The sequence below is a fragment of the Formica exsecta genome, unplaced genomic scaffold (genome assembly GCF_003651465.1).
Source record: "Formica exsecta isolate Colony F162 unplaced genomic scaffold, ASM365146v1 scaffold161, whole genome shotgun sequence".
NCBI lineage: Eukaryota > Metazoa > Arthropoda > Insecta > Hymenoptera > Formicidae > Formica > Formica exsecta.
Genome location: NW_021848930.1, coordinates 28,620 through 55,330, shown reverse-complemented (window position 1 = coordinate 55,330; position 26,711 = coordinate 28,620). Strand labels below are relative to the sequence as shown.

Sequence of the window (26,711 nt, the reverse complement as noted above, 5' to 3'; positions counted from 1 at the left end):
AACACTCTAGAACTAACCTGCGGTTACCTTAGGCGATTTTTGGCGATTGTTTGGTACATGAACCAGGGTTGTCATTGGTAGGGGTGGAGCTTATTCTGGTACATGTACCAGCAACTATTTTACTAAAACTGTTTTTTTTCTATACGCGCCAAAGATAATTTACTATTATATAGAGACATGAGCTTCAAAGCATATTAAATACTCAAAATAAATTTAATACAAATTGATATGTAAAAAGCATAGTATTATATTTGGCGCGTATTTGCAACTTACCATTAACTAACAACATATACCCTGCTTCACTGTTCGGTATAGCGTGGTATCAACCAGGTAGATACCAAAATGGCTAGCCACGCCTCTACTACAAATTACTAAATACGCGAAAACATTCTGGTATACATTGGTATACGTTTGGTACATGTACCAAACGATCGCCAAAAATCGCTTCTTAAGAACAGACTTGCGAGCGAACTTTAACCTAATGAGCGATATTAATACTTTAATAGCGTTTTCGAATGTAGCAGGTTTAATCGCTCTGAGAGCGATTAATAACGTCATTACATCGTCTCTGCTAATAAAAAGCTCGAATTCATAGTAAAATATAGTGATTAGTTGAACCGGATTAGATTAACCCGTTCATTCGAAAACGCTATACCTTTAAGATTTTAATTAATCGTACAGACAATTCTTACGTAAACTTAAAGAATATAATTTGTTGAAAATATTTCCCTTTATATCTATTTGCAAATAATTATATATATAAAACTTTCAATATTGTTATCCGTAAATAGAGAGTTAAAATTCTGTGTAAAATAATATAACAATAAATATATGTATAGCAATATTATGTATATAAAAAAATAATATTCCTTTATTCTCTCTCTCTCTCTCTCCCTCTTCCCCCTTTCTCTCTTTTAAGAATGTTTTGGCTGTACGACAATAGTATAAAACTATCAAAATATTAAAAAAACATATTTCTTATGTCTATTGTTTGGAAAATCAAATAAATATATCTGGATTTAAAAAAAGAATTAGAAGTACTCAAGTTTTGCATAAATATTTAGAAAAAATAGTAGAACAATCTACGAAATTTTCATGCTTTTGTCAATGTTTTATGATACATCCTTAATGATACGATTTAACAGTACCATCAACTTATAAGGGCAAAACTTATATTTCATTTTGCTTGTTTTCTTTCGAAAATGTGCACAGAACTTTTGTTCACAATAAAGTAGGGGCTAAGACTACAAATATTGACAAGGTAAATACAATAAAAAAGAATATACTGCTATAGATAAGAATATATAGATGATCTGGTCAATGTATACAAAAGGTCTAAAAAGCTATTGTCTCGGGATTTTCGCCAATAGCATGTATATGTATAGCATGATAGTTTTCAGACATATTTTACTCTAGAAAATATTGTTCTATGGCCATTCTGAAAAAATGGATTCTATTGTTATTCAGAGAAAAATATATATCCCAAATAAATTTTTCCTTGTGATTCATCATGTCAGTTATTCACAGTTGTTCATAATTTTACCTTCATTGTGAACAGAAACTCTATACATTTTCGATGGAAAGCGTGTAAAATGAAATGAATCGTTGTACTTATAAGATAATAGAAAACAGATCACAAATGAGATAAAAATAAATCACGAAATATGTAATTATAATTTTTATAAAATTATATAACGCTAGAATGTAAAATCACAAAACAGATGAAAATTGACTTATTAAAATTCTATATACTTTACCGTTTATATTTTCAAAAATGTAAAATGTTAAAAATAAATTCGGTTTTTGACTCGCGTTTTTCTTTTGTTTCGTTTTTTTTTTGCGGCACGGACGTGGCTTTTTATGAGAATATAAGAATATGAGAAACGAAAACGAAAGAGCAAAAGAGAAAATAACGAGAAATTATCGAGAAATGGAATATCGAGCCTGAGACTGTATAATAATTAGAAATAAATGGACACGTTAAGAGACTAAGGGAGGTAGAAAGAAGGATTTCTTAATATTTTTTAATAATATTATTTACATTTTATTAATAATATTCTCGTTATACAGTGTTACATACGATTTTGCATTTCTGTTATATAATATTTTATATTTCTCCTTTTCTCTGCTAAGTTTAAGCATCTTAAAAATCTTGCATTTTTAAAGATAAGTTCTGGCTAATTTGATCAATATTTTATTAAAAACAATGATTAATCTTACAAATGCTCTGAGAGATGGCACATAATACGATTATACAAATATAAATTTATACAAAACAATATATATATAATTCTGTAGCAATAGCGCGATAAGTTTGTCATAAAATCAAAAATAATATCAATCAAGATTAATAAGGTTTTATTAGAATTTTTTTAATTCAGTGAACATGCAGAAATGACAGAAAAAGAAACGGAAATTTTAAATGACTTATCAGACAATTGTGTGTGAACACAATAATACGTGAGTAATTCGTATATTTTATTTCAAATTCGACAGTAATATTTCAGCGCAATTTTACAGTGATGAAAAGAGGATAAATATTATCAACAATGTTCGATCGATGAATTGTATGTTAAGTTGTAACTCGATTCTATTTAATGTTAAACCTTCAGTTAATACAAGCTAGTACGAACAGATATCTGTTCTCTTTGGATCGAGCTTGGTTGCTGTCTCACAGAGAAGAACTTTCGATTAATAGGGATGAGCTCTAAAATTTTTTAAATATAATGAACAGTTGTAGATAAGCAATCTTATAAGCGGAAAAATAAAATTTATATAATCTTAGTAAAATAATATAGTTTTAATCAATTATCCACGTTTGGCGATCAACGTTGACGAAATCACGTTATAATAATGTTACATTTTTCGACATAATATTTCTTCTCGTCAGAACGATTCTATTCGATATCAAGGAAAGATTGTATACAATATACCACAAGATGATGAAGTACCATCGCATCAGCAAATGCGTCATCATGCATCGAAAGGAACTATTTTCGAAAATGAATGACTGAAAATAAAGATACTAGAATAAATCGTGATGAAAAGTAACGCAATTTTCTGATATATTGGTTATCTACGAAAGTTCTTCTCTTGGATTCATAAAAAATTCATCTTTTGCAAAGCTAAGTCGTTTCGTAAAAGCAACATTATTCGCTTGCAAGACTAGAAGACCGTTTGTTGCCTGACATGACAAAGTACCCACCAAAAAAATATTGCACTTGATGCATCAGGTAGCGTATAAGTTTTGCTTCTCGTTCGAGTTTGCGACGAACTTTCTGATAAAATTCCGGTCGCGTTTACCAAGTTCCTGTACCAAGTGCTGAATTCAATGTAATTAAAGCGCGCAGTCTTGTACGCGCGTCTGCGAATCAAGGACATAATGATCTTTTTAGATTCGACCCTTGTGAGAGTCTGTCATTCACGTTCTAAGAGAAGAGCGTGCCATGCAATTTCAACGGAACTGCAGTTTGCCTAATATACATACATCCATCAAAAATCTAGGATCTCATACGAGCAAACTATATGTAGAAGGTTTGATTCGACGTACATCGCGTTACTACTTTTAAAGCAACATTGGTTGTGATAAAGAGGGCCATATATTTCGTGAGTAATTGATGAATTTTATTTTCAATTGACCGTCGATTTTTATCATCGGCGAATTATGATTTTGATCGCAATTCTTAACAGAGTCTTCGCAAACGGCGTTGGTGCGTCGACTGCATCTGCTTTAAGGAGAACATGCTCATCGACAGTCCAATGGTCGCGAGGAAGATTGCGGATGTCGCTGCGCCGCGATCAAAGTTTTTATTCTTATATAATACTGGGCCCGCCACCTGGAAGAAAGAAGCGTCATATTGAAGAGCGTTTCATCGAAGCATCTTTTTTTTAATCTTTTAGTTTATGGAAATGTAAAAAAAACAAAAGCAAAAATTTAATTGTATATATACAGGGTGTCCGACAAGTAAGTGACCAAACGAAAGGTGGAAGTAGATTGGATCAAACTGAGTCGAAAAGTCCTGAACCATTCTTTTTTATAACGCTTAATAAAGGAGTTATTATTGAGTAAAGTCTGGCCAATTAGCGCCGATTTTTAGCCGGGCGCACGTCGGTGAACCGCGCGCCTGGTAATATGCGGCAGCGTACACTTCACGGCGCGCGGCTCACCGACGTGCTAAAGGTTGGCGCTGATTGACCAGACTTTACTCAATAATAACTCCTTTATTAAGCGTTATAAAAAAGAATGGTTCAGGACTTTTCGACTCAGTTTGATCCAATCTACTTCCACCTTTCGTTTGGTCACTTACTTGTCGGACACCCTGTATATATATATTTTACTAAAATTTTATATGAACTGCATTTTGACTATTAAAATTCTGACTTTTTGAGAAGTTTCCTAGAATATTTAAAGAAAATTTTTCTATTTATAATATAAATGAAGACACGAATTAAGTTGATACTAATTAATGAATCAAATCCACAAGTCTGCATTGACATATCTTACCTGAGTCACTGACAAGCGGAAAGCATATAGCATGGAATGGCTCGGATGCATCTCGTTAATACTTTGTCTGTGTATCCTGAAAAAACACATATTCATTCATTTATTTCATTTTTTTAGCAAATTATGGAAAAAACACACTTCACGATTTAATTAGAAATACTTTCAAACCAAGTTTCAACCTCGCTTTATATTTTCTTGAAAATAAAAAAAAAATCTCATAAAAAATGCTCTGCTTCTTTGTCGATGTGCCACGTGGGAAAATGTGTTTAATTCAGTTTGACTGCGCGTCGATTTCGAATGATATATTTATATATATTATAACGAATAGGAAATACATGACGAAGCAGCGAAACTGTAAAGCGCAATATACATAAACACATGCAAAAAAAATCTCGCGTAAAACACGCTTTTATCGTGTCGCGAACAAATTCGTGACGTCGAAGCTCGTTTGAATAGATAATGAAATGTCTATTTTGCAAATAAAGATGCTCGTGAAATATGTTTTTGGATATAACAATTTCTATGTATAATATTTAAAATGTCGTGTGGAAGGAGCTATATATTTATAATTAGCAGAGCTGATTATTTTATATGAATAGTAGATATAAAAAGATAGTATCTTAAAATTATTCGATTAAAATCATTCCCTTATAAATTCTCTAATTTTAATGATTTTTTAAAAATATCATCATATATAATATTTTCTCAAAAATCTGATAAAATAGCATCTATTGAAACATATATATATACAGAGTGTCCTAAAATTACCGTACTTCCTTTTAATGGCAGATTCCTTAGAACATTTCAAGATGAAAATCCTAATACAAAAATGTCGAAATGACAAGTGAAAAAAGTGCTTCTATGAATGGAGCGCCTTTTTTATAATATTATGATTATCGTATAAATTTACAATAGCATTGTCATTATATGTTTTCCTGCTTCTCTACGCATTGCATTAGTACATTCTTTTTACGAATAATGAATGCAAAAAGACATCTCAAAAATGATTCAAGTAAAAATTTGCGACATGTTTCAACTTCAGCTGTCAAAGTGGTCGATTATTGTTACCATGAAGGTGTCTACTATTTCGTCGTACCCGAGTGCGCGAAATCTCAGCCTTGCCATTCATAAAATATAATCGCTTCCTGTTTAAAAGCTATTATAGCCTCGACATTTTTGTATTAAAATTTTCGTCTTGAAATGTTCTAAGGAATCTACTATTAAGAGGAAGTACGGTAGTTTTAGGACACTCTGTATATATATATATATACACATAACATCAAGTATCAAATAAGCTATTATATGAACATATAAATTTGCGTGATGTCATATAAAAAGTCAAAATATTTAGTAAAATCAGTAAAATCAATAATTTATGAAGATTAAAGTTTGACGTACTAAGACGGCTTCTCCGGAATATTAACGAAAGGAGGGTATTCACCCACATACAAACAATTACTCTATATGTCAGAAAAAATATTTTCTCGCGTCACAAGAGATATCAAAACTCAATTGAACTATTGAACTAGATTAGTCAATCAATCTCGCATTTTGATTTGATGTTATCATCGATTTATAAGTTCAGTTTAACAATTCCTGCAGAAAAAAAACTCGTTTGCGGCTGTTAAATTATTTTATAACGATTTTAACAAGTACATTTTAACGCCTTATCAACATTTGTCAAGTACACAATCCGTTCATCGTTTCTCTCGTATATAATCAACGCAAATAAAATGCACTGATTCAGTGTACGTTGCAAAATTCGTTTTATCATCGTTAAAACGAGAATACGAAAGCGATACGATTTGAAAGATAATGATTTCTCTCGCGAAGAACATTGTTATAAATAAAACTGTTGTCAATCACATATACATTGTCACTGATATGTCGCAAAGAACTTGAAATCACACAAGAATTTAATCATTGCATTTCGCAACTATAAAAATGATATGGCTATATTTAAAATGCGTACTGACAAATGGTGCTTTCGAATATAGCAGGTTCAATCGCTCTGAGAGCGATTAATGACGTTATTGCATCGTCTCTGCCAATAAAAGACTTGAATTCATAGTAAAATACAGTGATTAATTGATACGGGTTGGATTAACCTGTTCATTCGAAAACGCTAAAAAAATTGAGAAAACTCTCTATAGGTACTGAAAACGTGAATGAAGGCTTAAATTAAATTCATCCAACTTTCGTCTTACAGGCAAGGTGAGATTCATACACCTCTATTATGCAACACACTAGCGTTTGATTATAATAGAATTATTAATAAATCGGCGATTATATTACTATCAGCTGTTATCACGCGATTCTATCTTTTATTTATTATTCTTGAAATGAATAAGAAAAATGTCATCTGCTACACAATTCACGTGTTGAATCGCGAAGGAGACGCGAAGGTTAAATAATGCGACGAATACACGAATTCTCTTACACCGTATGTATACATACATTCAAAATTCTATTCTGTGTAATGTTTCGGAAGTTTGGCATTGAGCCTTCATTGTAGACACTGTATCTATTCCCGATGAATTTTACAAATTCTTTTTGTTAAGATATATTTAATGAACACTTAAAAAATATTAAGTAATTTGGAAGAAATAAGCCTCAGAAATATAAGCGTACAGCTAAAAACTTTACTCTGTGGCAAGTACATATATCAAATATAATTCTCGACTATTGTGAAATACTAAATCTAAGATCAGTAACGAGAAGGAAGCACGATATTTCTTGAATTATACTTTTCCCACGATGAAAATTTTTCCTCGGTGAACATGTTCCTGATCATCGTAGGACTTCAAACACGAAAGTTCGGGAATTAAACTTAAATTTAAAAAATAGGTTCTTCTATAATAACTAGTTATTCGAAAGAAAAATATAATAAAATATATCACCTCTGTAGAAAAAAAAAAAAGATAGAAACATGTGAGCACATGCATCTAATTGCGTGCATTCTATAGGAACCCTACCTCATGCAACATAACCTTATACGGTTGCTTCAAGATAGCACACGTGTGGACTTTTGTAAGGATTACAACGAATCGCGTCTGTCGTTTTTCTGTGTGAAATTAATTGATTCAATTAAATTCAGTCATTTTCTCATGTCGGTATATAAAATACACGCAATCGAAGCAATCCCTTTTTGCACTGCCTGCAAACGTGAAGGAATAAAGTTTTTTTTCTTTTTATGAATGGACTTTTAAATACAAAGCGCGGATAGCACTCGTTGCGTAATATGCGATTACGTGACAAAGGGCGAGTTGATTCAGTATATATATGTTGTTTATATTTAATATTATATTTAGTACATATAAGTATGTTAAATATATATTAGCCGTCAAGTATATATACGAGATAAATAAATTTATGAATATATCCAGTCTACATATGATCTTATTTGAAAAAATAATCATTAAAACTAAAAGAAATAAATATAAGGGAATAATTTTAATCCTCCTTTCGTCTACGCGTTCAAGCGTACTTTTTATGTTGTATGTGTGTGTGTGTGTGTGTATCATTAATTATTACCTATTAGATTGCCGGTATTGCGCTGCTGAAATAAACGTATCCCGTTACCGCATTATTTTGACTTAACACGCGAGGAACATTAGATTTAATAACACGTGGCACGAGTAATTAATTAATTTGACGACATGATTTCTGGAATACAGAGCGGCACGCACTCACGACTCACCTATCCTATCCGTCTCGAGATCAGCTGACAAAAGAGATGCTAGACGGAGGTGCACGCTAGTACTTCGACAGAAATACATTATATACCTAGGGGTACGATCAAGCCTATCGCTATCGCTATCGCTTAGCATTGTGCGATAGCCTTTACATTCATGTAGTAAAATGTTTGTGGATACCGATTGGCTGCCTTAACATTTCTAGAGTCTCTAGAATTCTAGAATCTTCTAACCAATCGTATACGTTCCATAAACAATTTTTTATATGAATGTAATCTCTCTTATTCTAAATTTCTTGTACTATTTTGTCGAATATACTGGGGGATTGATTGTGTATTTTAAAACAATGTGAAAATTATAAAAGTGAGTAAATTCACTAGAGTATCTACAATTTAATTTGTCGAAATCTAGTAAATCTGTTCTTTTGTAATTTTCACTTTGTTTCAAATAGCGTTTTCGAATGAACGGATTAATCCAACCCGGATCAATTAATCACTATATTTTACTATGAATTCAAATCTTTTATTAGCAGAAACGATGCAATGACGTCATTAATCGCTCTCGGAGCTATTAAACCTGCTACATTCAAAAACGCCAAAAGATACACTGATAGGGCCGGAGCACAGACTTTTGCATAAGCGCATAAGCATAAGCATAAGGAAATTGATTGGTCCATAAGCATATGCATAAGGAAATGGGCCAATCCTTAAGCCTATCACACACAAATTGGCATAGCTGCATATGCATAGCATAAGACCGTCTGGACCAATGAGCATGCTATGTAAATCAATATGGCGATTTTATTTCGATGCTCATTGGTCCAGACGGTCTTATGCTATGCATATGCAGCTATGTCAATTTGTGTGCGATAGCCCTTATGCATATGCTTATGAACCAATCAATTTCCTTATGATTATGTGCTTATCCAAAAGTCTGTGCTCCGGTCCATAACGTTTTCGAATGTAGCAGGTTTAATCGCTCTGAGAGCGATTAATGACGTCATTGCATCGTCTCTGCCAATAAAAGGCTTAAATTCATAGTAAAATATAGTGATTAATTGATCTGGGTTGGATTAATCCGTTCATTCGAAAACGCTATGATTGACTGCTATCGAAAAAATTTTCAAGAAACTCTCTAGTCGACAGCCAATTGGCGCGTCCAATACACCATGTCTAATATCCACTAGAAAAAATTGTTTCCTAGATTGTAGTTGGAAGAGACACCTTAAAATCACTAGAGAGTACTCTTTTTTTATTGGATGTAGGAATGTCATAATTGGACATTGTCCGAAAATTAGGATTTGGAAGCGGATGATTAGCCGTCGAATCTTTACAATTTTCAAAAGAGAGATTCCAGTAAAGTAGAGTCCTAAATAATCAAAGAGGCGACGTCGTTACCCCTTCCATGCTTCCCATGATCACCATGTTTGGCCCGCAGCTGTCCATTTGTAATCTAGAATATCTTAAAAATGTTTCAGAGATATTTAAAATGTTTTTTTTTTTTTAGAAAATAACATTACAAATATATTTTTTTCTTACTTACAGTACGCCGATTGCGGTTAATTTGCACGTAGGATTCACTACGGAACCAACATAGGGCGCATTCCACTTAACGACCTCAATGCTCGCGAGCATCATCTGTTTTTGTTTAACTTTCGGTGAACAACAAAGATGAAATGATACCGTGAGCGTTGCGGTCGTTAAATGGAACGGGCCCATGGCGGTCAGCCAATCAGCAAGCGAGACGCTATTGTCGCCTCTCTGATTGTTTAGAACCTATAATAAAGTAAATAGAATTTGATCAATCACGATTTATTCAGAGATTCATATGAAATCTCTTAAACTTTTTTCTGCGATATAGACGGAGCAAATGTAACACTGACTAGAAAAAAAAACTCGGAAAAGGTGACGTTTCGACAATTCAGCTTGTACACTTTGGAGCCCGACATGGATATTTGGATTCGAATCTGAAATCATCGAGATATATCTCGTAGCTCTTATCGCGATTTTGACAGGCTCCGGAGTCATCACGGCGACTACCGTCAATGCCGTCAACTGCTGTCGAATAGCTGTTGCGAGACTTGCGAGTTTGGAAATACGAGTCGCAAGTCGCGCGCGCGCGCAATAGCCCGGTGTGACAGCTCTGATTATCGCGGATTTCACCCCGGCCCGGTCCGGCCAGGCCAGACGCCTCCCCGCGCGCTCCTCTTCCTCTGCTCCGATCCGATAGGTGCTGACGTATACGGCGACGGCGGCGGCGGCGGTTGTCTCGCCACCGTGCTCGTCCATGCTCGTTCCTCGTCGGCCAGTACGTCGACACGTTCCGTGCGATTCGCGTATGGATGCACGCGATCTCTAGCGTTCTTTCTTTCTCTCTCACTCTCTTCTCTCCTCGACAGCTGCATCAATCGTACGGAGTATCCCGCGTAGAATGACCGATTCTGAAATCGAGATGCATTATACACCGCCGACATCGGACACCATTCTGACGAAGCCGTTCCCGATCCGAGGTAATGTATTTTGAGTCTTCTGTGCGATCCCAATTATATCTTTCTCTCTCTCTCTCTCTTCCCTTTTGTCCTCCCCGCACTCTTGCGATCAGACACGTGCGACGAACGTGAGTTCGTAGTTGCGTTTCGGAGGAAGTTCAAGGTCTTCGATCTCGCGGTCAATGTACCGGGTGTCTTCTGTCTGACACAATTATTACGCACACCTCCGCCGACCTCGGCTGAAAGTTCCAAACAGGAAGCGCGTGTCTGGCCCTTTCGCGCCTCCTACTAAGAAAACATACGAATCTTTGAAGCGCCTTATTAAAGGGCTCGCTAAAGAATTCGCTATATGCACTTCTGTCAGAAAGGATAGTCCTCTATTATTATGTCTATCTGGCATTTTTATTTCATTATCGCGAATAGCAAAAACCAAAGTTCAAAGATCAATCCATTCGATTTCTTATCGGAGATTTACCGTTTCCTTCTTAAATTATTATTTTTTTCTTTTTTTTTTTCGTCCAATGTCTCGATACAATCTCTACTTTAGATAAGCGGAGAAAAAAAATAAACGAAGAAGATAAAATTAAGTTATTTGTCTTACGTTAATTGCTGTCATCCTTCCGGAGGAAAACTTTGTATCGCTCGCGAACAAAACAGACAAACAGACTTGACGCGCGCGTGATAATTACCTCCGTTTATTCCACCAATAACCTTCAATAAACGTTTAATAAAAAAAAAAAAAATCTTTTTTTATTTCCGAGTATGACAGAGAGCCAGCGTCCTTCTTTTTGCGCGACGTAAACATACAATTTAATAGAGTATATTTATCGCATTCAAGAAAATAAGATAGATTTAGCTTAATTGTTCCGAAAAAGGTAATATATGCGAACTCATTCGATAAAATTGTTTCGAAAGAAAAATATATATAGATCCGGTTTCAAAAAACTATATCGTTAAAGCGACACATTTCGAGCTGATAAGATTATTGGTTGCTCAAATACCAATATTATTATCGCTCTAGTCTATCTTGATTATCCTAAAAGAAAACGGAAATGCAAAACCACAGATGCATCGTGGACTTGGATTCTTTCGATATCATTATTTATATTGATTATAGATTATCATCGATAACTATAATATTATGTTTTAGTAATAGTTATTACAATATTTTTAAAAGAGTTAACTTCAACGAAGTTCTTGGAGCTAATTCTTAGAATATCTTATCATTATCAAAACATATCTGAGAGCTTCAGATTTCCTTCGAGAATATGCGATTAAAATAAATAAAAATAGCGATGAAATTATACTCACATCTCACGTGCATAATTATCGTATAAAAGGTGTGAAATTAAACGGAAAACGATTTCGAGTTTTACTTGTTAGTGCCTGATTAGATCCAGTTTCGTAAGAGAGTTGTAAGAACCGTCGTTGTGCATTTAAGCCATTTATAACGTGATGTAATGTCTTTAACAAAAAATTTAAAATACATATTTGCATGAATTTGTATTAAATTCATATACATATAGATAAGAAGCAGATAAATAGACAATATTATAATTAAAAAATAATATAATTATTATTTAGTTATAGTTATAAAATAATTAAATTATCGTGATTGATGTAATACATATGATAACGATATCGGCTATAACTTATTCCGTGTTAATATTCGTGTATGATATGTATATTTTTCTCAGTTTTTAATATTTCATCTTTCTTTCTGCAGGTGAACGTGCAAATTTCGTGAACAAGCCTCATGTGATCGCGATGGTCGGTCTGCCAGCTCGTGGCAAGACCTACATTTCCAAGAAACTGTGCCGATACCTCAACTGGATTGGCATCAGCACAAAAGTCTTCAATCTTGGGGAATACAGGCGACACGCCACCACGGCCTATCAATGCCACGACTTTTTCCGTCCCGATAACATAAAGGCCATGGCAATACGGACGCAGTGCGCAAAGGACGCACTGAACGATGTTTGCCAGTGGTTGGAGAGCGGCGATGGTGAAGTGGCCGTTTTCGACGCCACCAACTCCACGGTCGAAAGACGCCAGCTCATACGCGACATCGTTGTCTGCAAGATGGGCTTCAAGCTCTTCTTCGTCGAGTCAGTATGCAACGATCCGGAGATCGTCGAACAGAACATTATGGAAGTACGTGTTTCAAAGATAGTTAGAAGTAGCGGCAATTGATCGCCAATATCCCTCTTCGTGTTTGAAAATTAACTATTTAGTGCAAGTAGACAATTCATATACCCAAGCATCACATATACAATTTTTCTATCGCGTTTAGGTGAAGGTCAGCAGTCCGGATTACGCGAACATGAAGAAGGAGGATGTGCTCGCGGACTTTATGCTGCGAATCGAGCACTACCAGGAGCGATACGAGCCGTTGGACGAGGAGCGTGAGAGCGACCTGTCGTTCATGAAAATATACAACACTGGCGAGAAGGTGCTGGTCCATAAGCACGAAGGCCATATACAAAGTAGAATAGTTTACTATCTTATGAACATTCATATTGTGCCACGCACGATTTACTTGACCAGGCACGGTGAAAGCCTGATGAACCTCGAGGGCAGGATAGGCGGCGATTCGGACTTGACCGAGCGGGGACACGATTATAGCAAGGCATTGGCAGAGTACATTACCAGTCAGAACATACAGGTAACCCTTCTGCAAATTTTTCAATTCCTTCTGCAAATATTTCTTATTAGTTTATTAATGTTACACTTATGTATTGTGTAAATAATATATTCTATAATCATATTCCCCCTGTATTGTGTGAAAGTTTGTAGTCTGATCGTTTCCTTTAAGTAGTACCAATTTTTTCAATAATATAAAGATATATCCCTTAGGAAAATTACAATTTGTTACATAAGCAATATATGCTTCACAATCAAATACATACATTATCCAAGTATTATTTTATTTGTGTGTTGGCATATAGGGTTTAAGAGTTTGGACTAGCTGGCTGAAGAGGACCATTCAGACTGCGGCTGATGTAGAGGCACCGCAAGAAAGGTGGAAGGCTCTCAACGAGATTGATGCTGTAAGTTAAAGCGTATTGAATAAATTAATTCTAATTGATCAATTTTTTATCTTTATATTTTTCTGTGAATCATCTCAGGGTATTTGCGAGGAAATGACTTACGAAAAGATTGCCGAGAAATATCCAACCGATTTCGCTGCCAGAGATCAAAACAAATTCTCGTATCGATATCCAAGGGGGGAGAGTTATGAGGATCTTGTTGCGCGGCTGGAGCCTGTGATAATGGAATTGGAACGTCAGGGTAATGTTTTAGTTGTAAGTCATCAAGCCGTTCTACGGTGTTTGCTGGCTTATTTCCTGGACAAAAGCGCAGGTCAGTATATATTTCGAGATATTTTATGAAACTTATCCTTCCGATCGCTTTTGCATACAAAGAAAACGATTCAAGTATAATTGCCGACACTTGTGTGATTCATAAACACTCGCTTCCGAGAATATAGATACCGAGATATCGACACGCTGTATGTAACTTTTGACCTTCGTATTGAAACGTGTCGAGAAAATAAATGATAAACACTCATGCATGCAAGAACGGATTATAATGACGTAATTATTCGTGCCATCGTGTCGTCAAGCAGTTTGTTTTCGCTCGCAAAATCCTGTTATCGGCGTTATGCGATTTCTTTTTCTGATATGAGACATTGACATTGATTTGCGCGAGAAACCTGCGTATGTAAGATGTCTCGAACATATTTCTTCTTCTAAAAAAATACTGTTTTATATAATTAGTTATCAAGTTATTCTGCTTCCATTTCAGACGAGTTACCATATTTAGAAGTACCTTTGCATACTATCATGAAATTAACACCAGTCGCTTACGGTTGCAAGGTGGAAAATATTCGGCTACCGATAGAAGCTGTGGACACTCATCGGCCAAAACCAAAGGTAGAAATAATCATAATAAAATCATAATAATTTTGTCCCTCCCTCGCTTTACTAAAAGAGATAGCAGAAGCAAATATACCCTCCACTGTTTGCTTGCTAATCTCTCTCCCACACTATACCAATAAAAGATTTGAATTGCTTATGCATTGCTTATGTTTTAATGTTCCCAGAGTGCCTGATACTGTTAGCTGTAGTGGAAAAATGGACCATTTTCTTATATCTAATTGAAACTTCATCTTAGAAACATCTACCTTCCTCCAAATCAAATTGCTTTCATGAATTAGAGATCCGTCGCATGCATTTCTTAATATAGATTCTAATTATAAGATAAGCGCACATTACACTCGTGTGTCTAATACTTCAAATTTTTCATATTATATGAAATTATGTTGTATAAATCATGCAACACATTTTTCTCCTTTAAACTGTAAATAATATTGTTTGTATAATCATATATTTTTGGTAGAAGTTTTTAATGTGTATTTCTAATTAGCAATGCCATTTTTTGCAGAATAGCATAAGTATCAATATTGTTAAATCATTGTAAAATCATGGTACTAATATTATATATTAAGCTTGTTCACTCACAGCGATACAGCAATAATTATTTAATTTGTACTTGGCATTGTGTAATGATTGCAGAATTATGCAGAGACTGTTAAACATACAATTTCAATTGATGCAGGAACGAGCAAATTGCAATCATAGATGATAAAATTAAATAATACATTCCTAATATATTTTAAAATATATTTTCCTATAAGGTATTTTATCTTATATAATAAAATACTTTAGCAGATAAAATATTACATAATAATGACATTACAACAATTTGATGAAAGATTATTCATTAAAGATCAAGATTTAAAACCATTGCACCAGTGTGATACTAATTGTTTTAGCTTGCCAATAAAATTTTGCGATAAAGTTATACATTGTAAAATGTGTGTATATCCACAGTAAAAGATAATATCCTTCTTTACACTACGCATGTGAAAATTTTCTTTTTCCGCAGTGCATATTGAAACACTAAACTGTCCGTTTTGAAACTTTCAATTTTCAGATCCCGGGATATCTAGAAGAACGATTCAGAGGAAAGGGGAAAGAACTATGCACGTGATAACGACAAGCTTTTGTGTAAGCACGGCGCAGCTAATTCCTATCTATCTACGTTGATATACCGGAATGCTGAAGAAAAGCATAGATTCCGGCAGCTGGCTGCCACCTACTCCTCCGCGTACGTCGAATCAGCGCGCACATCCGAATCCTTTCTTCCTATGTGTCAGACAACCTAGAGACAAGATGCATCTAATCAACACAATTGACAATTATATCCTCTTATGAGAAACGTGTAGCCACAGATGGAAGATTCTGTGTGACGATGCAAGTTCTGCAGAAAAAGAGAAAGAGAGAGAGAGTATGCGTGTATTTTGTGATTTTTATATTTTTTGATTGGCGCGTGTTTAGGTAAGTAGCAAGAATACGTAATGTGATATCGAGGTGATGAAGAGTTTAATGTAATTATACGCCTGTAGACGTGCATCTCTCTCAAGTGATATTAGTTCAGATATTGAATTTTTTCTGAACTGTTATTATTAGCGTACGACAAGCGTAACTCGTACGCGTACTTTGATCTTGCTTTGAAGTATTTGCCTCTTGCTAGAAGCATATCCACGAGACAATATACATATGTGTATATAGACATACATGAATAAGGTTCCGAGGCATGGTATATTATTCTTGGTAAATATTTCAAAGCACTTGTTCGCGAATTTGAAGCTGAAAACAAATATGCTTTTATATACGTATATATCGTTTGAAACATTATTTCTTTGGAATTATTTTCGGATCAGTCGAATAATGTACAGAAGAGCGATTGGAGCCAAATATTGTAAAACTGTGACGTTGATAATAATACTCGACTATGTAAAAAAAACTATCAAAATATAATACAATACATTATAGATTGTGCGATATAATACACTTCCAAGTAAGCTACTGAATATGTACAATTTCAATTCATTTTATCTAATATATATCTATACGTCGCAATCTCTCAGATATTAAATAGCTGAACTATCAACTTCGTTTACGCCGATACGTATGTATCTCTCGATCGATGAGAAACTTATAATAAACAATACAATTTTATGAGTTCATCTACTGGTTTAAAACTATCTATTCGATGGATTATTTATTTGTTCTATTAATTGCATACTCTCTATTTTTACATAAATATATATGAATATATATCTTCCGTCTTCCATCAGTACATATATAATAAATATTAATATAATCTGAATTAGTAAAGCTTTTTTCTCACTTTCAAACACATATTTTTTTTTGCATAAATGCTCTTACTATAACTTGGGCAAAGATAAAATGTCTCTGATGATAAAATTGAGAAAGAAAAATGTAATATTTTATATACTTTCAATTTTTTCCCTCGCCCTAAGAATTTGCATTTTCAAATTTGGTAAATAAATAGATAAGCGATTTTTTTATTAGTTTCTAATAGACTCGTCGTCCGTCAGATGGCGCTCAGAAGTTGGAGTAAACAAGTGGGAGAGTTTGAAGATACTCGAGAGAGAAATGCCGTTGTGCTGTTTGAATTGAATATAAATACTTTAGTATCAATTTTTCATATTCGAGAAATATGCGATTTCAAGTCTATCGCGATGGCGTCTACAAATGAATTCGGTCCGGATTCTGGCGGTAGAGTGAAGGTGATAAAGCGTTACACTGGAACGTTTTGGCGGCTTAACCTATGACATTTTGATGCTAAAAATGACAGAGATTAATTTAACATTAATTTATATCATTAATTGTTTGTCAACAGGGTGTTACCATTGTCAAGCCTATAGTTTATGGCAATGTGGCACGTTACTTTGACAAAAAGAGAGAGGAGGATGGTCATACGCATCAATGGACTGTGTATGTCAAGCCGTATCATAACGAGGATATGTCTACTTATGTGAAAAAAGTGCATTTTAAACTGCACGAGAGTTACAATAATCCTAATCGAATTGTGACCAAGTCACCATATGAATTAACAGAAACTGGCTGGGGAGAATTCGAGATAGTCATTAAAATCTACTTTCATGATCCGAATGAACGTCCCGTAAGTGAAAAGCTTGTCGCAAGATTAGAAAAATATATTATGTATTAGCTATTACTATTTCATTAATAAATAGCTTAAATAGAGACGTTATAATTTTAGGTAACAATATATCATGTGCTGAAATTGTTCCAATCAACATCTGAAACACAGTTGAGAAAAGAAAGCTTAGTTTCTGAATTTTACGAGGAGATAGTCTTCCAGGACCCAACGGCATTGATGCAACATTTGTTAAATTCCAGTAGACCTATGACTCTTGGTGTTTGGCGGCATAATACAGACTGTTTGTATAACAGTACATTATTTCCAATAATTTTTTATTATAATTGAATAAATTTTGATATTTTTTACTCTTACAGTCGAAGCAAAGAAAGAATCTACAATGAAAGACATTCTGGAGGCACGCAACAAGATAAGACTAGAAGTGATAGATCTCAAAGAAAAATTGACATTGGCAAAAGAAACTATTGCAAAATTTAAGGAAGAGATTGCAAAGATTTCTAAAGCTGGTGGAAGTTTATCCGTTGCGTAATAATATTGTTACAAAATTGAAATCAAGCAAGACACAAATTCATATTGATTGTTCCAAACAATACAGACTTACCCTTTTTTTTTTATATTTGTATAAAGTGTATATAACTTTCTAATTATAACTGTAAATTTAATGCTAATTCAATTATAATTGCATTTATAGTTGCATGCAAATTGTAGGGCCGTGAAAAAAAAAAAAAATTGTAGGGCTATGACAAAATTTCGAATCAATAAAACTCGTATGATTCGTGAATATATCTTATTATATCAAAATATGTAATAGAAGTTTTTATTACAAGCATACATATATTATTAAAAAAAAAAAAAAAACGAGAGAAATCAGATGGTTTTCGTCCGCATGCGCTAAGGATGATTATTAAAGATAATTCTAAGCTACTAAGTATGATAAACGCGATTGTAGTTATCACGTGTTCAAATACATGGAATGTGATGTAAATTCCAACAGAGTTAGTACATAGTTATTTGAGCTCGATATAAGTTCGCGACACCGGCGCCGCGTCCGATATATGTAAGCCGTATGTTGTGTTTGCGAGATTGCGTGCGTGATACATAACGTGAAAAGCTGGATATCCACTCTATCCATTTCCTTCCGAGAAATGAGCACATCCAACAGCGATAAAAAAACGTAAGTCTTTTTCCGATCGTCGCCGTTCATCCGTATTTTCGACTCGATCCGTTTGTTGCCTAACTTGTTCACCAGTGAGACGTGATATACAATCGTTACATAATCGAAATTGTATGGTAATGAGGTTGGATCTTGTCTTGTCCAGTTGATGCTATTTGAGATCATAGGTCAAAACTGGCCAGTCATTTTGTTGCGACTACGCAAAGTGCGATGTGTACTAGACTTATTTAGGTCGTTCTCTCTTCGATCGATGTAGAGAGCCGTTATTTCCATAGCAAGAACAGTGTAAAGACTGATATCAGAATCTTTTATTTTTAATTTTAAGTTTCTTTTAACGGATTTATAATTTAAAGGCCAATTATTTAATTGTAAGACTGATAATATGCGATCAACGCGATAGACATTTTTATAATTGTTATTATTAATTATGTCCGATGATTTTCGGGAATACAAAAAATTGATTTGAAATAAAAAAAAAAATTCGAAAAATTTTACTATGTAAAATTAATAATTAAGATTAAATTAAAAATGTTTTAAAATTTCGATCGCGACCCCTATTCTATGTAAAAAATTATCTCTTTCTCTCCTTTTCTCTCTTTTAGAAATTAATCAAGAATTAACTATAATTACATAAAAATAAAAGTACAAAAAAATATAAATTACAAGAAAATATAATTATATGAAAATTACATGAAATTAAAAAGATTATGTGAATAAATTTTTCAATACTTATACATTAGGATAATTAATTTTAGATAAACTGTGGTAGAAATAGAGTTAAGATTAAATTTCGGTGTATATTTAGAATTATCACACATTTGATTCTCTCTATTCCCATATAGCACAGAACGTTGCAGCAACATTGCAACATTGCCGCAATGTTGTAATGTTGCTGCAACGTTCTGTGCTGTGTGGGTTAATGTTTATCCTTAATTATAATTATTATTAATCTCTATTAATGTTTATCAGGCCGGGTGTGGAATTCGCGATCGGCGCCTTGGCGGCTGTAGGCGCTGGCTTCTTCACGAACCCCGTGGATGTAGTGAAGGTACGACTGCAGTTGCAGGGTGAACTGGAAGCGCGCGGTTCGTACAAGAGGATATACAAAAACACTGCGCACGCGGCATATCTCATAGCCAAGCACGAGGGCGCGCTTGCCCTGCAGGCCGGTCTCGTACCCGCCCTCGCTTTCCAAGTCGTGCTCAACGGTATTCGTTTGGGCGCGTACAAATCCGCACAGAGATACGAATTGATCGTCGACGCGCAAGGCAACACCGATGTCCTGCGGACCGCTTTGGTGTCCGGCGTCGCCGGTTGCGTCGGCGCCGCGCTCGGCAGTCCATTCTACTTGGTAATCCTTTCACCTTTTTCACTAAAACTGTAATGCTTTCAATTCATTTTTTCTTTCTTCAATCTATATGAAACCGACAATTAGTTCATCGCAAGATAAAAGATTGACATACATACAATTAATAATATTAATACGTAAAGTATGAACATTGAAAATTAAAAATTGAAAAGACAACTCAACGCTCTCGCAAAAATGTCGATAAATACATATAAATATCTTTGATTTTTAATTGATTTAATAAAGATATTTAGGATTATAAATACTTTTGTGTCTAAAAATGTGTAGTTAATAAGGACGCCGCATGTTTGTATACGTGAATTACATCGTTTAATTATTCTAGGTCAAGACGCAGTTACAAGCGCAATCTGCGACATCCATTGCCGTGGGCTATCAGCACAGTCATTCGGGATCGTGGGACGCTTTTAAATCTCTGTGGGCGGAAGGCGGTGTCCGGGGACTATATCGAGGATGGCAGGCCGGATTGCCGCGCCTGTTCGTCGGCTCGTCGACGCAGTTGACTACCTTCGGATTAGCGTCCGATTGGTTACGCTCGCTGGATGTAAATAATATTTGATCGCCATTATTAAATACCATCCTCCTCACACTGGAGGGAAAAAGAAAATTTTTTTATTCTTTGCTTATTCGTATAACAACTTTGACGAGCAACTAAAGGAAACAGAACAATCACACAAAAGGCCTGCTAATGACGATTTAAATTTCACGAATAAAATTTGTATGTTTAAAAGTACTCCAATTTGAGGCAGAAAGATTTAAGAGTAGTTCCCCAGTGTGAGATTCGTGGCAACGGAGCGTTTTTAATTTCTCTCAGATATTTCCAGATCGTCCGATATTGTTGACCTTCTTGGCCGCCGCAATCGGAGGCAGTTGCGTAGCCGTTGCCATGCAGCCGTTCGATGTTCTGGCGACACGGTTGTACAATCAACGTGAGTATGATCACATATTAAAACTACTATATTAACAAAGGCCACGCTTATGCTTTAAATACTATGTCAATGAATGACACGCAAAATTCCAAGTTGATATAAACGTTCATCGAATTACAGATTCGTTCGTAAGGAACGTAAAACCTATTAATCTTACCCGATAATAAAATACTCTTTCATATTGCACTGGCAATCAGAAGACGTATCCGCCTTCGCATAGGCTATAACGATAACATTATATTAACTTGGTACGCGTGACTATAAATACAATGTAGTATGTGTACGTGTGACTATAAATACGATCTTAGTACGTCTCACTATAAATATGTCTCAAAGCTTTTAGAATTTTATGCAAAAGATTTGATTAGAATCTCAGATATTTCCAGATCGTCCGATATTGTTGACCTTCTTGGCCGCCGCAATCGGAGGCAGTTGCGTAGCCGTTGCCATGCAGCCGTTCGATGTTCTGGCGACACGGTTGTACAATCAACGTGAGTATGATCACATATTAAAACTACTATATTAACAAAGGCCACGCTTATGCTTTAAATACTATGTCAATGAATGACACGCAAAATTCCAAGTTGATATAAACGTTCATCGAATTACAGATTCGTTCGTAAGGAACGTAAAACCTATTAATCTTACCCGATAATAAAATACTCTTTCATATTGCACTGGCAATCAGAAGACGTATCCGCCTTCGCATAGGCTATAACGATAACATTATATTAACTTGGTACGCGTGACTATAAATACAATGTAGTATGTGTACGTGTGACTATAAATACGATCTTAGTACGTCTCACTATAAATATGTCTCAAAGCTTTTAGAATTTTATGCAAAAGATTTGATTAGAAAGAGAGAGAGAGAGAAAGAGGAAAAGCTTAAAAGTTGAAGAATCAATATATCGCGTTTAAATCGATAAATTTTTTAATAGCATCACAAAGCACATTTGATGCGTTTATTTTTATATTTTAAATATCGTAAATTGTTTGTTACGCAAATATAGAGACAGACGCAACCGGGAAGGGTGCCTTGTATAAAGGACTCGGAGATGCGCTTATCAAGATATTTCGTACAGAGGGTTTGACCGGCCTATACAAAGGAACGTTTCCAACATGGATGAGAATAGCGCCGCATACGGTTTTGTGCTTGGTATTTTATGAGAAACTGGATCAATTATACGATAAGCTTAGAATACGATGAGTACTAGTGTATTTTGGAAAAAATAAATTATATATTTACTCTAGATACAACAGAAATAAGAATTTTGTAAATAAGATCTTTCAAGAATACAGAACATTAAATATTGCAGATCTGTTTGGAATAAATCGATGTCATAATTGGGCAGTGATTCCTTTTAATATCGTGATTGCAATATAAAATTTATAATTGTAGACGCATGTACGTCGAGATGTATAAATGTAAAAATCTTAGCCATGTATTCTAATCGTCTCATCACATGTATAAGATATCATTTTATGCTATTATTTTCAATATTCAAGACTAGAGAATATGTACAAATAGCCATATGTATAAAATTTCTTTGCAAAACACATACTTGGCTCTTGCTCAAATAAGTTATATATAGTCCCGGGATATAGTCATCGGGAAGAATTATTTACAGATTGTTTGACGTGAGATTGAATGAGAATAATGCGCGAATATCATTCGTATCGTGATGATTTGACGATTCTGTTAAAAAACCGTATAAAAAGTACCTAACCGTTATGTAAAAATACTTATCAAGTTACGTGTTAGTTAAGTGTTAGAGATTTACGTAGCCAGCGTTGCATTCGGTCTCGATTTAAAACCTCGAGTCATGGCTGCCGCTATATTCGTTGTGCTTCGACCTTGTGTTTCGGGCAAATAGACTCTGTAATAAATATTTTACAATAATTTGATTACATCACGAGTAGAAAAAATTGCGAATTGGATCTATGATGTAATATAATTACGTATATCGCAACTACGTACCGGTTGACTTGCGCTAAGATCAATGTGACTCCAGCGAAGATTAGGAAAACGCACGGGCCGATCGCGGCTTGTAGCAAAGGAAATAGCATGCCGACGACGAAATTTCCTCCCCAATTAAACATGCTACCTAATGACATAGCGGCAGATCTAGGACCGACGTCGAATAGTTCGGAACCGATGAAAAACGGTATCGGACCGAGACCGATACCGTAAAATGCAACGTACGCGAGTACCGCGACGGTACAAAACACTGGCATGACCGGAGCTGTTTGCTGTAGAGAGACGAATCAATTTTAAGACATCTTATCCATATCATATCAAAATTCCATATTATTTCAAATTGTTTTAAATTACCGAATTTGTATTATTAAAATTATAATATATATAATAATGAAATTTTTATATTTTATATATATTAACTTAATAATATGTAATGAAAATAATTTATTCATATATACTTACAATTAGTATAATAAAGATGCATAGAGCTATAAGGCATCCCATGCATAGATAACAGCTTAGAAACAGTACTTTCCTTCTACTGAATAAGGACATTATCGGCACAGAGATAATTGCCATGAGAATGTTTGCGACGCCTGTGCCTAGAGTCGCGTACTGAGCACCGGTAATTCCGAGACCAGCTCCGAGAAATATTGAATTCGAATAATAAAAAACTGCGTTAATGCCGGAGAGTTGCTGGCCGGATTGCAATAGGCACACTAGAAACAACGGCAGTCTCACGGTCGGCTCTTTTAGTACGCGCTGGATACTCCATTTCTCGGTTGTAGTTCTCATCGCCAGTTCTTGTTGCAAACTAGTAATCTCGTTTTGTAAAAGCATTATATCCATATTGCGCAATCGCCTGAGTGCTAAAAGAAATTGGAATTCAGAAAACTCAAAGTCAAATATAAGTCAGTTGGTGGAGTGATTAAAAGTTTAAGAGAATTTTTATATGGGAATCAGAATAATTGCATACAAATATACTCGAATGGTCGTTTATAAAAGTTATACGTACCTTTAAGAGCCTTCCCCTGTTCTCCCCTGATTATGTATAAATACTTTGGACTTTCCGGCAAAGCGATAGTCACTAACAGTGCAGCGACACATAGTGGTGAGAAAGACGCTAACATGATGTGCCAGGATTCAGGAGTACCCAGGACAGTTTTTAGCCCAGCGACTTGACCCATCAGCACGCCGGAGGTAATGCCTAATTGACATAAAACCCCAACAGCACCCCGTAATTTTAAAGGCGCTATTTCTGTCATGTACATCGGAAGCAAGGAAGTGGCTAGACCACCGGAAAGTCCTACGGACATTTAGAAACGCTATTAAATCTTGAACATTCAAAAATTAAATTGAAGGAATAAAGGTTTTTATGTTTGCCCTCACATTTTTTCAATTCGATCCCACAGATATTGTATTCTCGCTTTAATTAGCCCAGTTAAAAAAAAAAAAACCAGGTTAAATCATGATTTCTCGACTCACCAACGATCACTCGGGCAATAAGAAAAAATTCGACCGAGTTCACGTGTCGTACAAGCAAGAACAGAATAGCTCCTACAATTCCACAGATATTGCCAATACTCAGGGCACCTTTCCGTCCGAACCGATCGCTTAGCCAGCTAGCGATTAAAGATCCAGATACACCACCGATTAGAAAAATTGATACTATGGCGGACCAGAATATCTGCAGCTCACGGTTGGACAATTGTACATTATATCTTTCCCTGATGCTATCATTGCAGAAGGATTTCATAAGCTACAAGCCAAGAATATTAATAATATAAATAGTTTCCAATAATATTATGCGTTTGATGAAATCACAAATTGAAATGTTACAAACATCAGCAGGATTATTCATAACACCTATGTTATATCCTGCTGGTAATGCTGATCCCAGACAGCAAGTGGCACCACCCAATACCAATAATGGGGTCCAACCTCCTGGATCGGCATCGCGCGCATTGTTACATTCCTATGAAAAAAATTAATTAATAGATTAGTATTTATTTTATATCACAAAAAAGTGTTCATTTCTATCTTATCCTTTTTAAGCGAAAGGTGAATGGTTCATTACGCATAATAAATATTTTTATTTTGCATATCAAAAACAATATAACTTGGAGAATTTTTTAATTCTTACAAATAGTAAATTAGTGTTATTAATATTTACGAGTTCTCTATACTTAGCGATATAATCATATAACAAATGGTCAAATTAATCTAATTAATAGCAAATACAAGAATTATATCAACATAATCGGCAGATAAACATAACTTGCAGCGTCTGTTGGTACAAGTTTCAACATGGCAATGAAGAACTGAATTCTGATAGTTTCATATCATGAGCCAATTACACAGTGGAATCTTCAAATATTCGCTTTATATAACAATCAATAAAAATTGCTTAATGCGGAGTATAGTTACATAGCTAGATTATATCAATGTAGAGCAAATATTCTGGAATAGTTTAATGAATATTGCAACTATCATTTTTTTTCTTTTGCTAATCTTGCAGAATAACATTAAATAAGAAAAATGAAAAAAAATATAGAGCAATCGTGCGACAATTTCCGAAAAACAATTTGTAAAATTTCTCAATATCAAATAGCAAATATACCTGATATCTTTATAAATGGTAAGAGACTTCACCAATCTCTTAAAAAAATTATGATATGAAAAAACAGAAAACCGTACCGCTCATATAATTAAGCATCGTAAGCAATATGAAGTGTGTTGCACCCTCGTAGACCAATCAGTGATAACATGGGAAAGCCAGGACGGAATGATGGAACAAAATTCAATAAAACCACACACCATGGACATACCTGTAAACTGTTCAGATAGCCAACCATGCATTATTATGAATTTATTTTAGAAAATACAGTTAGTTATAACTCAGATTGTTTGTTTAAGAGCACTCAAACACTTGTATACATATATCACAATAAAATACTCTTTTTTTTTCTTTAATTGATTAAGAATCAAATGAACTATAATATCTATGTCTGCAACGTGTATATATATGTGTGTGTGTGTGTGTGTATGTGTCAAAATATCTGATTCTAATAAAACTTCTACAAATATATTACTATATTCTACATAGACATTTCCTGAGTTTGTGAGATATATCATTAAAAAACATGCATTGATATCATGAATGTTATATTAGCCAAGCACACTCTCTTGTTAGCAATATTTAAATATTTTAATCTCAGCATTTTCTTAAAATATATTTCATTCATATATCTTTTTTTTAAATGCTTGTTACTTTATCATACACTTTAAGATTCCATTATTGAAAGGGGACGCAAGTAGCATATCTCAATAATTTAGTGAATCTCTTATATATAATGGTTCACAACCTTAAGACTTTATTAAATAATCTTAGATTAAAGCAATATAAATTTTAATTTAGTGAAAAAATATATATTTTATTATCATATTAAAATATTATATAATATATAATTAGAAATATATAATTAAGAGAAAAAAAACATTTTTACCAAGATTATAAT

At 34.4% G+C, this 26,711-nt stretch overlaps 6 protein-coding genes across 13 annotated transcripts in view; 3 read left to right on the top strand and 3 right to left on the bottom strand.

Moving 5' to 3' along the window:
• Window positions 1-2,020: 2,020 nt before the first annotated feature.
• Window positions 2,021-8,272, bottom strand: LOC115233189. 2 transcript variants are annotated; one of them, XR_003883741.1, is made up of 3 exons: window positions 8,039-8,272; window positions 4,505-4,580; window positions 2,021-3,836 (listed from the first exon to the last, which is right to left on the bottom strand). XR_003883741.1 is itself a non-coding variant. In XM_029803487.1 (3 exons), the coding sequence occupies exons 1-3, from the start codon at window positions 7,482-7,484 to the stop codon at window positions 3,684-3,686; spliced, it is 234 nt and encodes a 77-aa protein (XP_029659347.1). In that variant the 5' UTR covers window positions 7,485-7,501; the 3' UTR covers window positions 2,028-3,683. The 2 variants fall into 2 exon arrangements, 1 of the variants encoding a protein (XP_029659347.1); XM_029803487.1 differs by lacking the exon at window positions 8,039-8,272 and adding an exon at window positions 7,480-7,501 and having other exon boundaries at window positions 2,028-3,836.
• Window positions 8,273-9,445: 1,173 nt separating this feature from the next.
• On the bottom strand, window positions 9,446-10,300 carry LOC115233206. 2 transcript variants are annotated; one of them, XM_029803510.1, is made up of 3 exons: window positions 10,082-10,300; window positions 9,742-9,974; window positions 9,446-9,660 (listed from the first exon to the last, which is right to left on the bottom strand). In XM_029803510.1, the coding sequence occupies exons 1-3, from the start codon at window positions 10,145-10,147 to the stop codon at window positions 9,576-9,578; spliced, it is 384 nt and encodes a 127-aa protein (XP_029659370.1). In that variant the 5' UTR covers window positions 10,148-10,300; the 3' UTR covers window positions 9,446-9,575. The 2 variants fall into 2 exon arrangements, with proteins under 2 accessions (XP_029659370.1, XP_029659371.1); XM_029803511.1 differs by having other exon boundaries at window positions 9,446-9,651.
• A 173-nt stretch (window positions 10,301-10,473) lies between these two features.
• On the top strand, window positions 10,474-16,797 carry LOC115233202 (6-phosphofructo-2-kinase/fructose-2,6-bisphosphatase 1). Of its 3 annotated transcripts, XM_029803504.1 has the most exons (8): window positions 10,474-10,708; window positions 12,414-12,841; window positions 12,981-13,352; window positions 13,636-13,737; window positions 13,816-14,050; window positions 14,495-14,622; window positions 15,265-15,386; window positions 15,686-16,797. In XM_029803504.1, the coding sequence occupies exons 1-7, from the start codon at window positions 10,630-10,632 to the stop codon at window positions 15,328-15,330; spliced, it is 1,410 nt and encodes a 469-aa protein (XP_029659364.1). In that variant the 5' UTR covers window positions 10,474-10,629; the 3' UTR covers window positions 15,331-15,386; window positions 15,686-16,797. The 3 variants fall into 3 exon arrangements, with proteins under 3 accessions (XP_029659364.1, XP_029659366.1, XP_029659367.1); XM_029803506.1 differs by lacking the exon at window positions 15,265-15,386 and having other exon boundaries at window positions 10,475-10,708; XM_029803507.1 differs by lacking the exons at window positions 15,265-15,386; window positions 15,686-16,797 and adding an exon at window positions 14,793-15,258 and having other exon boundaries at window positions 10,475-10,708.
• A 344-nt stretch (window positions 16,798-17,141) lies between these two features.
• On the top strand, window positions 17,142-18,601 carry LOC115233204 (YEATS domain-containing protein 4). Its single transcript, XM_029803509.1, has 4 exons — window positions 17,142-17,348; window positions 17,462-17,743; window positions 17,843-18,023; window positions 18,100-18,601. The coding sequence occupies exons 1-4, from the start codon at window positions 17,157-17,159 to the stop codon at window positions 18,270-18,272; spliced, it is 828 nt and encodes a 275-aa protein (XP_029659369.1). The 5' UTR covers window positions 17,142-17,156; the 3' UTR covers window positions 18,273-18,601.
• A 192-nt stretch (window positions 18,602-18,793) lies between these two features.
• LOC115233203 (solute carrier family 25 member 35-like) lies at window positions 18,794-22,465 on the top strand. Its single transcript, XM_029803508.1, has 5 exons — window positions 18,794-18,917; window positions 19,887-20,268; window positions 20,609-20,827; window positions 21,098-21,212; window positions 22,226-22,465. Exons 1-5 carry the CDS (start codon window positions 18,889-18,891, stop codon window positions 22,420-22,422), a joined length of 942 nt encoding a protein of 313 aa, XP_029659368.1. The 5' UTR covers window positions 18,794-18,888; the 3' UTR covers window positions 22,423-22,465.
• Window positions 22,434-26,711, bottom strand: part of LOC115233200 (solute carrier family 2, facilitated glucose transporter member 7-like) — a 9,076-nt gene continuing 4,798 nt past the window's right edge. For 2 of the 4 annotated variants that reach the window (XM_029803502.1, XM_029803503.1), the window contains 7 exons: window positions 25,891-26,028; window positions 25,037-25,168; window positions 24,679-24,952; window positions 24,209-24,499; window positions 23,656-24,062; window positions 23,194-23,465; window positions 22,434-23,092 (listed from right to left, as the gene is read on the bottom strand). In XM_029803502.1, the coding sequence (XP_029659362.1) occupies window positions 22,993-23,092; window positions 23,194-23,465; window positions 23,656-24,062; window positions 24,209-24,499; window positions 24,679-24,952; window positions 25,037-25,054 (1,362 nt within the window). In that variant the 5' untranslated portion in view covers window positions 25,055-25,168; window positions 25,891-26,028 and the 3' untranslated portion in view covers window positions 22,434-22,992. The remainder of the gene's footprint in view (window positions 23,093-23,193; window positions 23,466-23,655; window positions 24,063-24,208; window positions 24,500-24,678; window positions 24,953-25,036; window positions 25,169-25,890; window positions 26,029-26,711) is intronic. The other 2 variants (XM_029803501.1, XM_029803500.1) reach the window with 1 other exon arrangement.

What these genes read in the sequence shown, in the direction of transcription:
- LOC115233189 (XM_029803487.1), bottom strand. An exon ending in TCCGCTTGTCAGTGACTCAG is followed by an intron (nt 3,837 to 4,504) that starts GTAAGATATGTC and finishes TCTTTCTTCCAG; the next exon opens with GTGGCGGGCCCAGTATTATA.
- LOC115233202 (XM_029803504.1), top strand. Translation starts at nt 10,630, where the DNA reads ATGACCGATTCTGAAATCGAGATGCATTATACACCGCCGACATCGGAC. An exon ending in GAAGCCGTTCCCGATCCGAG is followed by an intron (nt 10,709 to 12,413) that starts GTAATGTATTTT and finishes TTCTTTCTGCAG; the next exon opens with GTGAACGTGCAAATTTCGTG. An exon ending in TTTCCTGGACAAAAGCGCAG is followed by an intron (nt 14,051 to 14,494) that starts GTCAGTATATAT and finishes CTTCCATTTCAG; the next exon opens with ACGAGTTACCATATTTAGAA.
- LOC115233206 (XM_029803510.1), bottom strand. Translation starts at nt 10,147, where the DNA reads ATGTCGGGCTCCAAAGTGTACAAGCTGAATTGTCGAAACGTCACCTTT. An exon ending in TTTCCGAGTTTTTTTTTCTA is followed by an intron (nt 9,975 to 10,081) that starts GTCAGTGTTACA and finishes ACTTTATTATAG; the next exon opens with GTTCTAAACAATCAGAGAGG. An exon ending in TTAACCGCAATCGGCGTACT is followed by an intron (nt 9,661 to 9,741) that starts GTAAGTAAGAAA and finishes AACATTTTTAAG; the next exon opens with ATATTCTAGATTACAAATGG.
- LOC115233203 (XM_029803508.1), top strand. Translation starts at nt 18,889, where the DNA reads ATGAGCACATCCAACAGCGATAAAAAAAC. An exon ending in TCCAACAGCGATAAAAAAAC is followed by an intron (nt 18,918 to 19,886) that starts GTAAGTCTTTTT and finishes AATGTTTATCAG; the next exon opens with GCCGGGTGTGGAATTCGCGA. An exon ending in ATTGGTTACGCTCGCTGGAT is followed by an intron (nt 20,828 to 21,097) that starts GTAAATAATATT and finishes AATTTCTCTCAG; the next exon opens with ATATTTCCAGATCGTCCGAT.
- LOC115233204 (XM_029803509.1), top strand. Translation starts at nt 17,157, where the DNA reads ATGGCGCTCAGAAGTTGGAGTAAACAAGTGGGAGAGTTTGAAGATACT. An exon ending in ATTCTGGCGGTAGAGTGAAG is followed by an intron (nt 17,349 to 17,461) that starts GTGATAAAGCGT and finishes GTTTGTCAACAG; the next exon opens with GGTGTTACCATTGTCAAGCC. An exon ending in ATGATCCGAATGAACGTCCC is followed by an intron (nt 17,744 to 17,842) that starts GTAAGTGAAAAG and finishes TTATAATTTTAG; the next exon opens with GTAACAATATATCATGTGCT.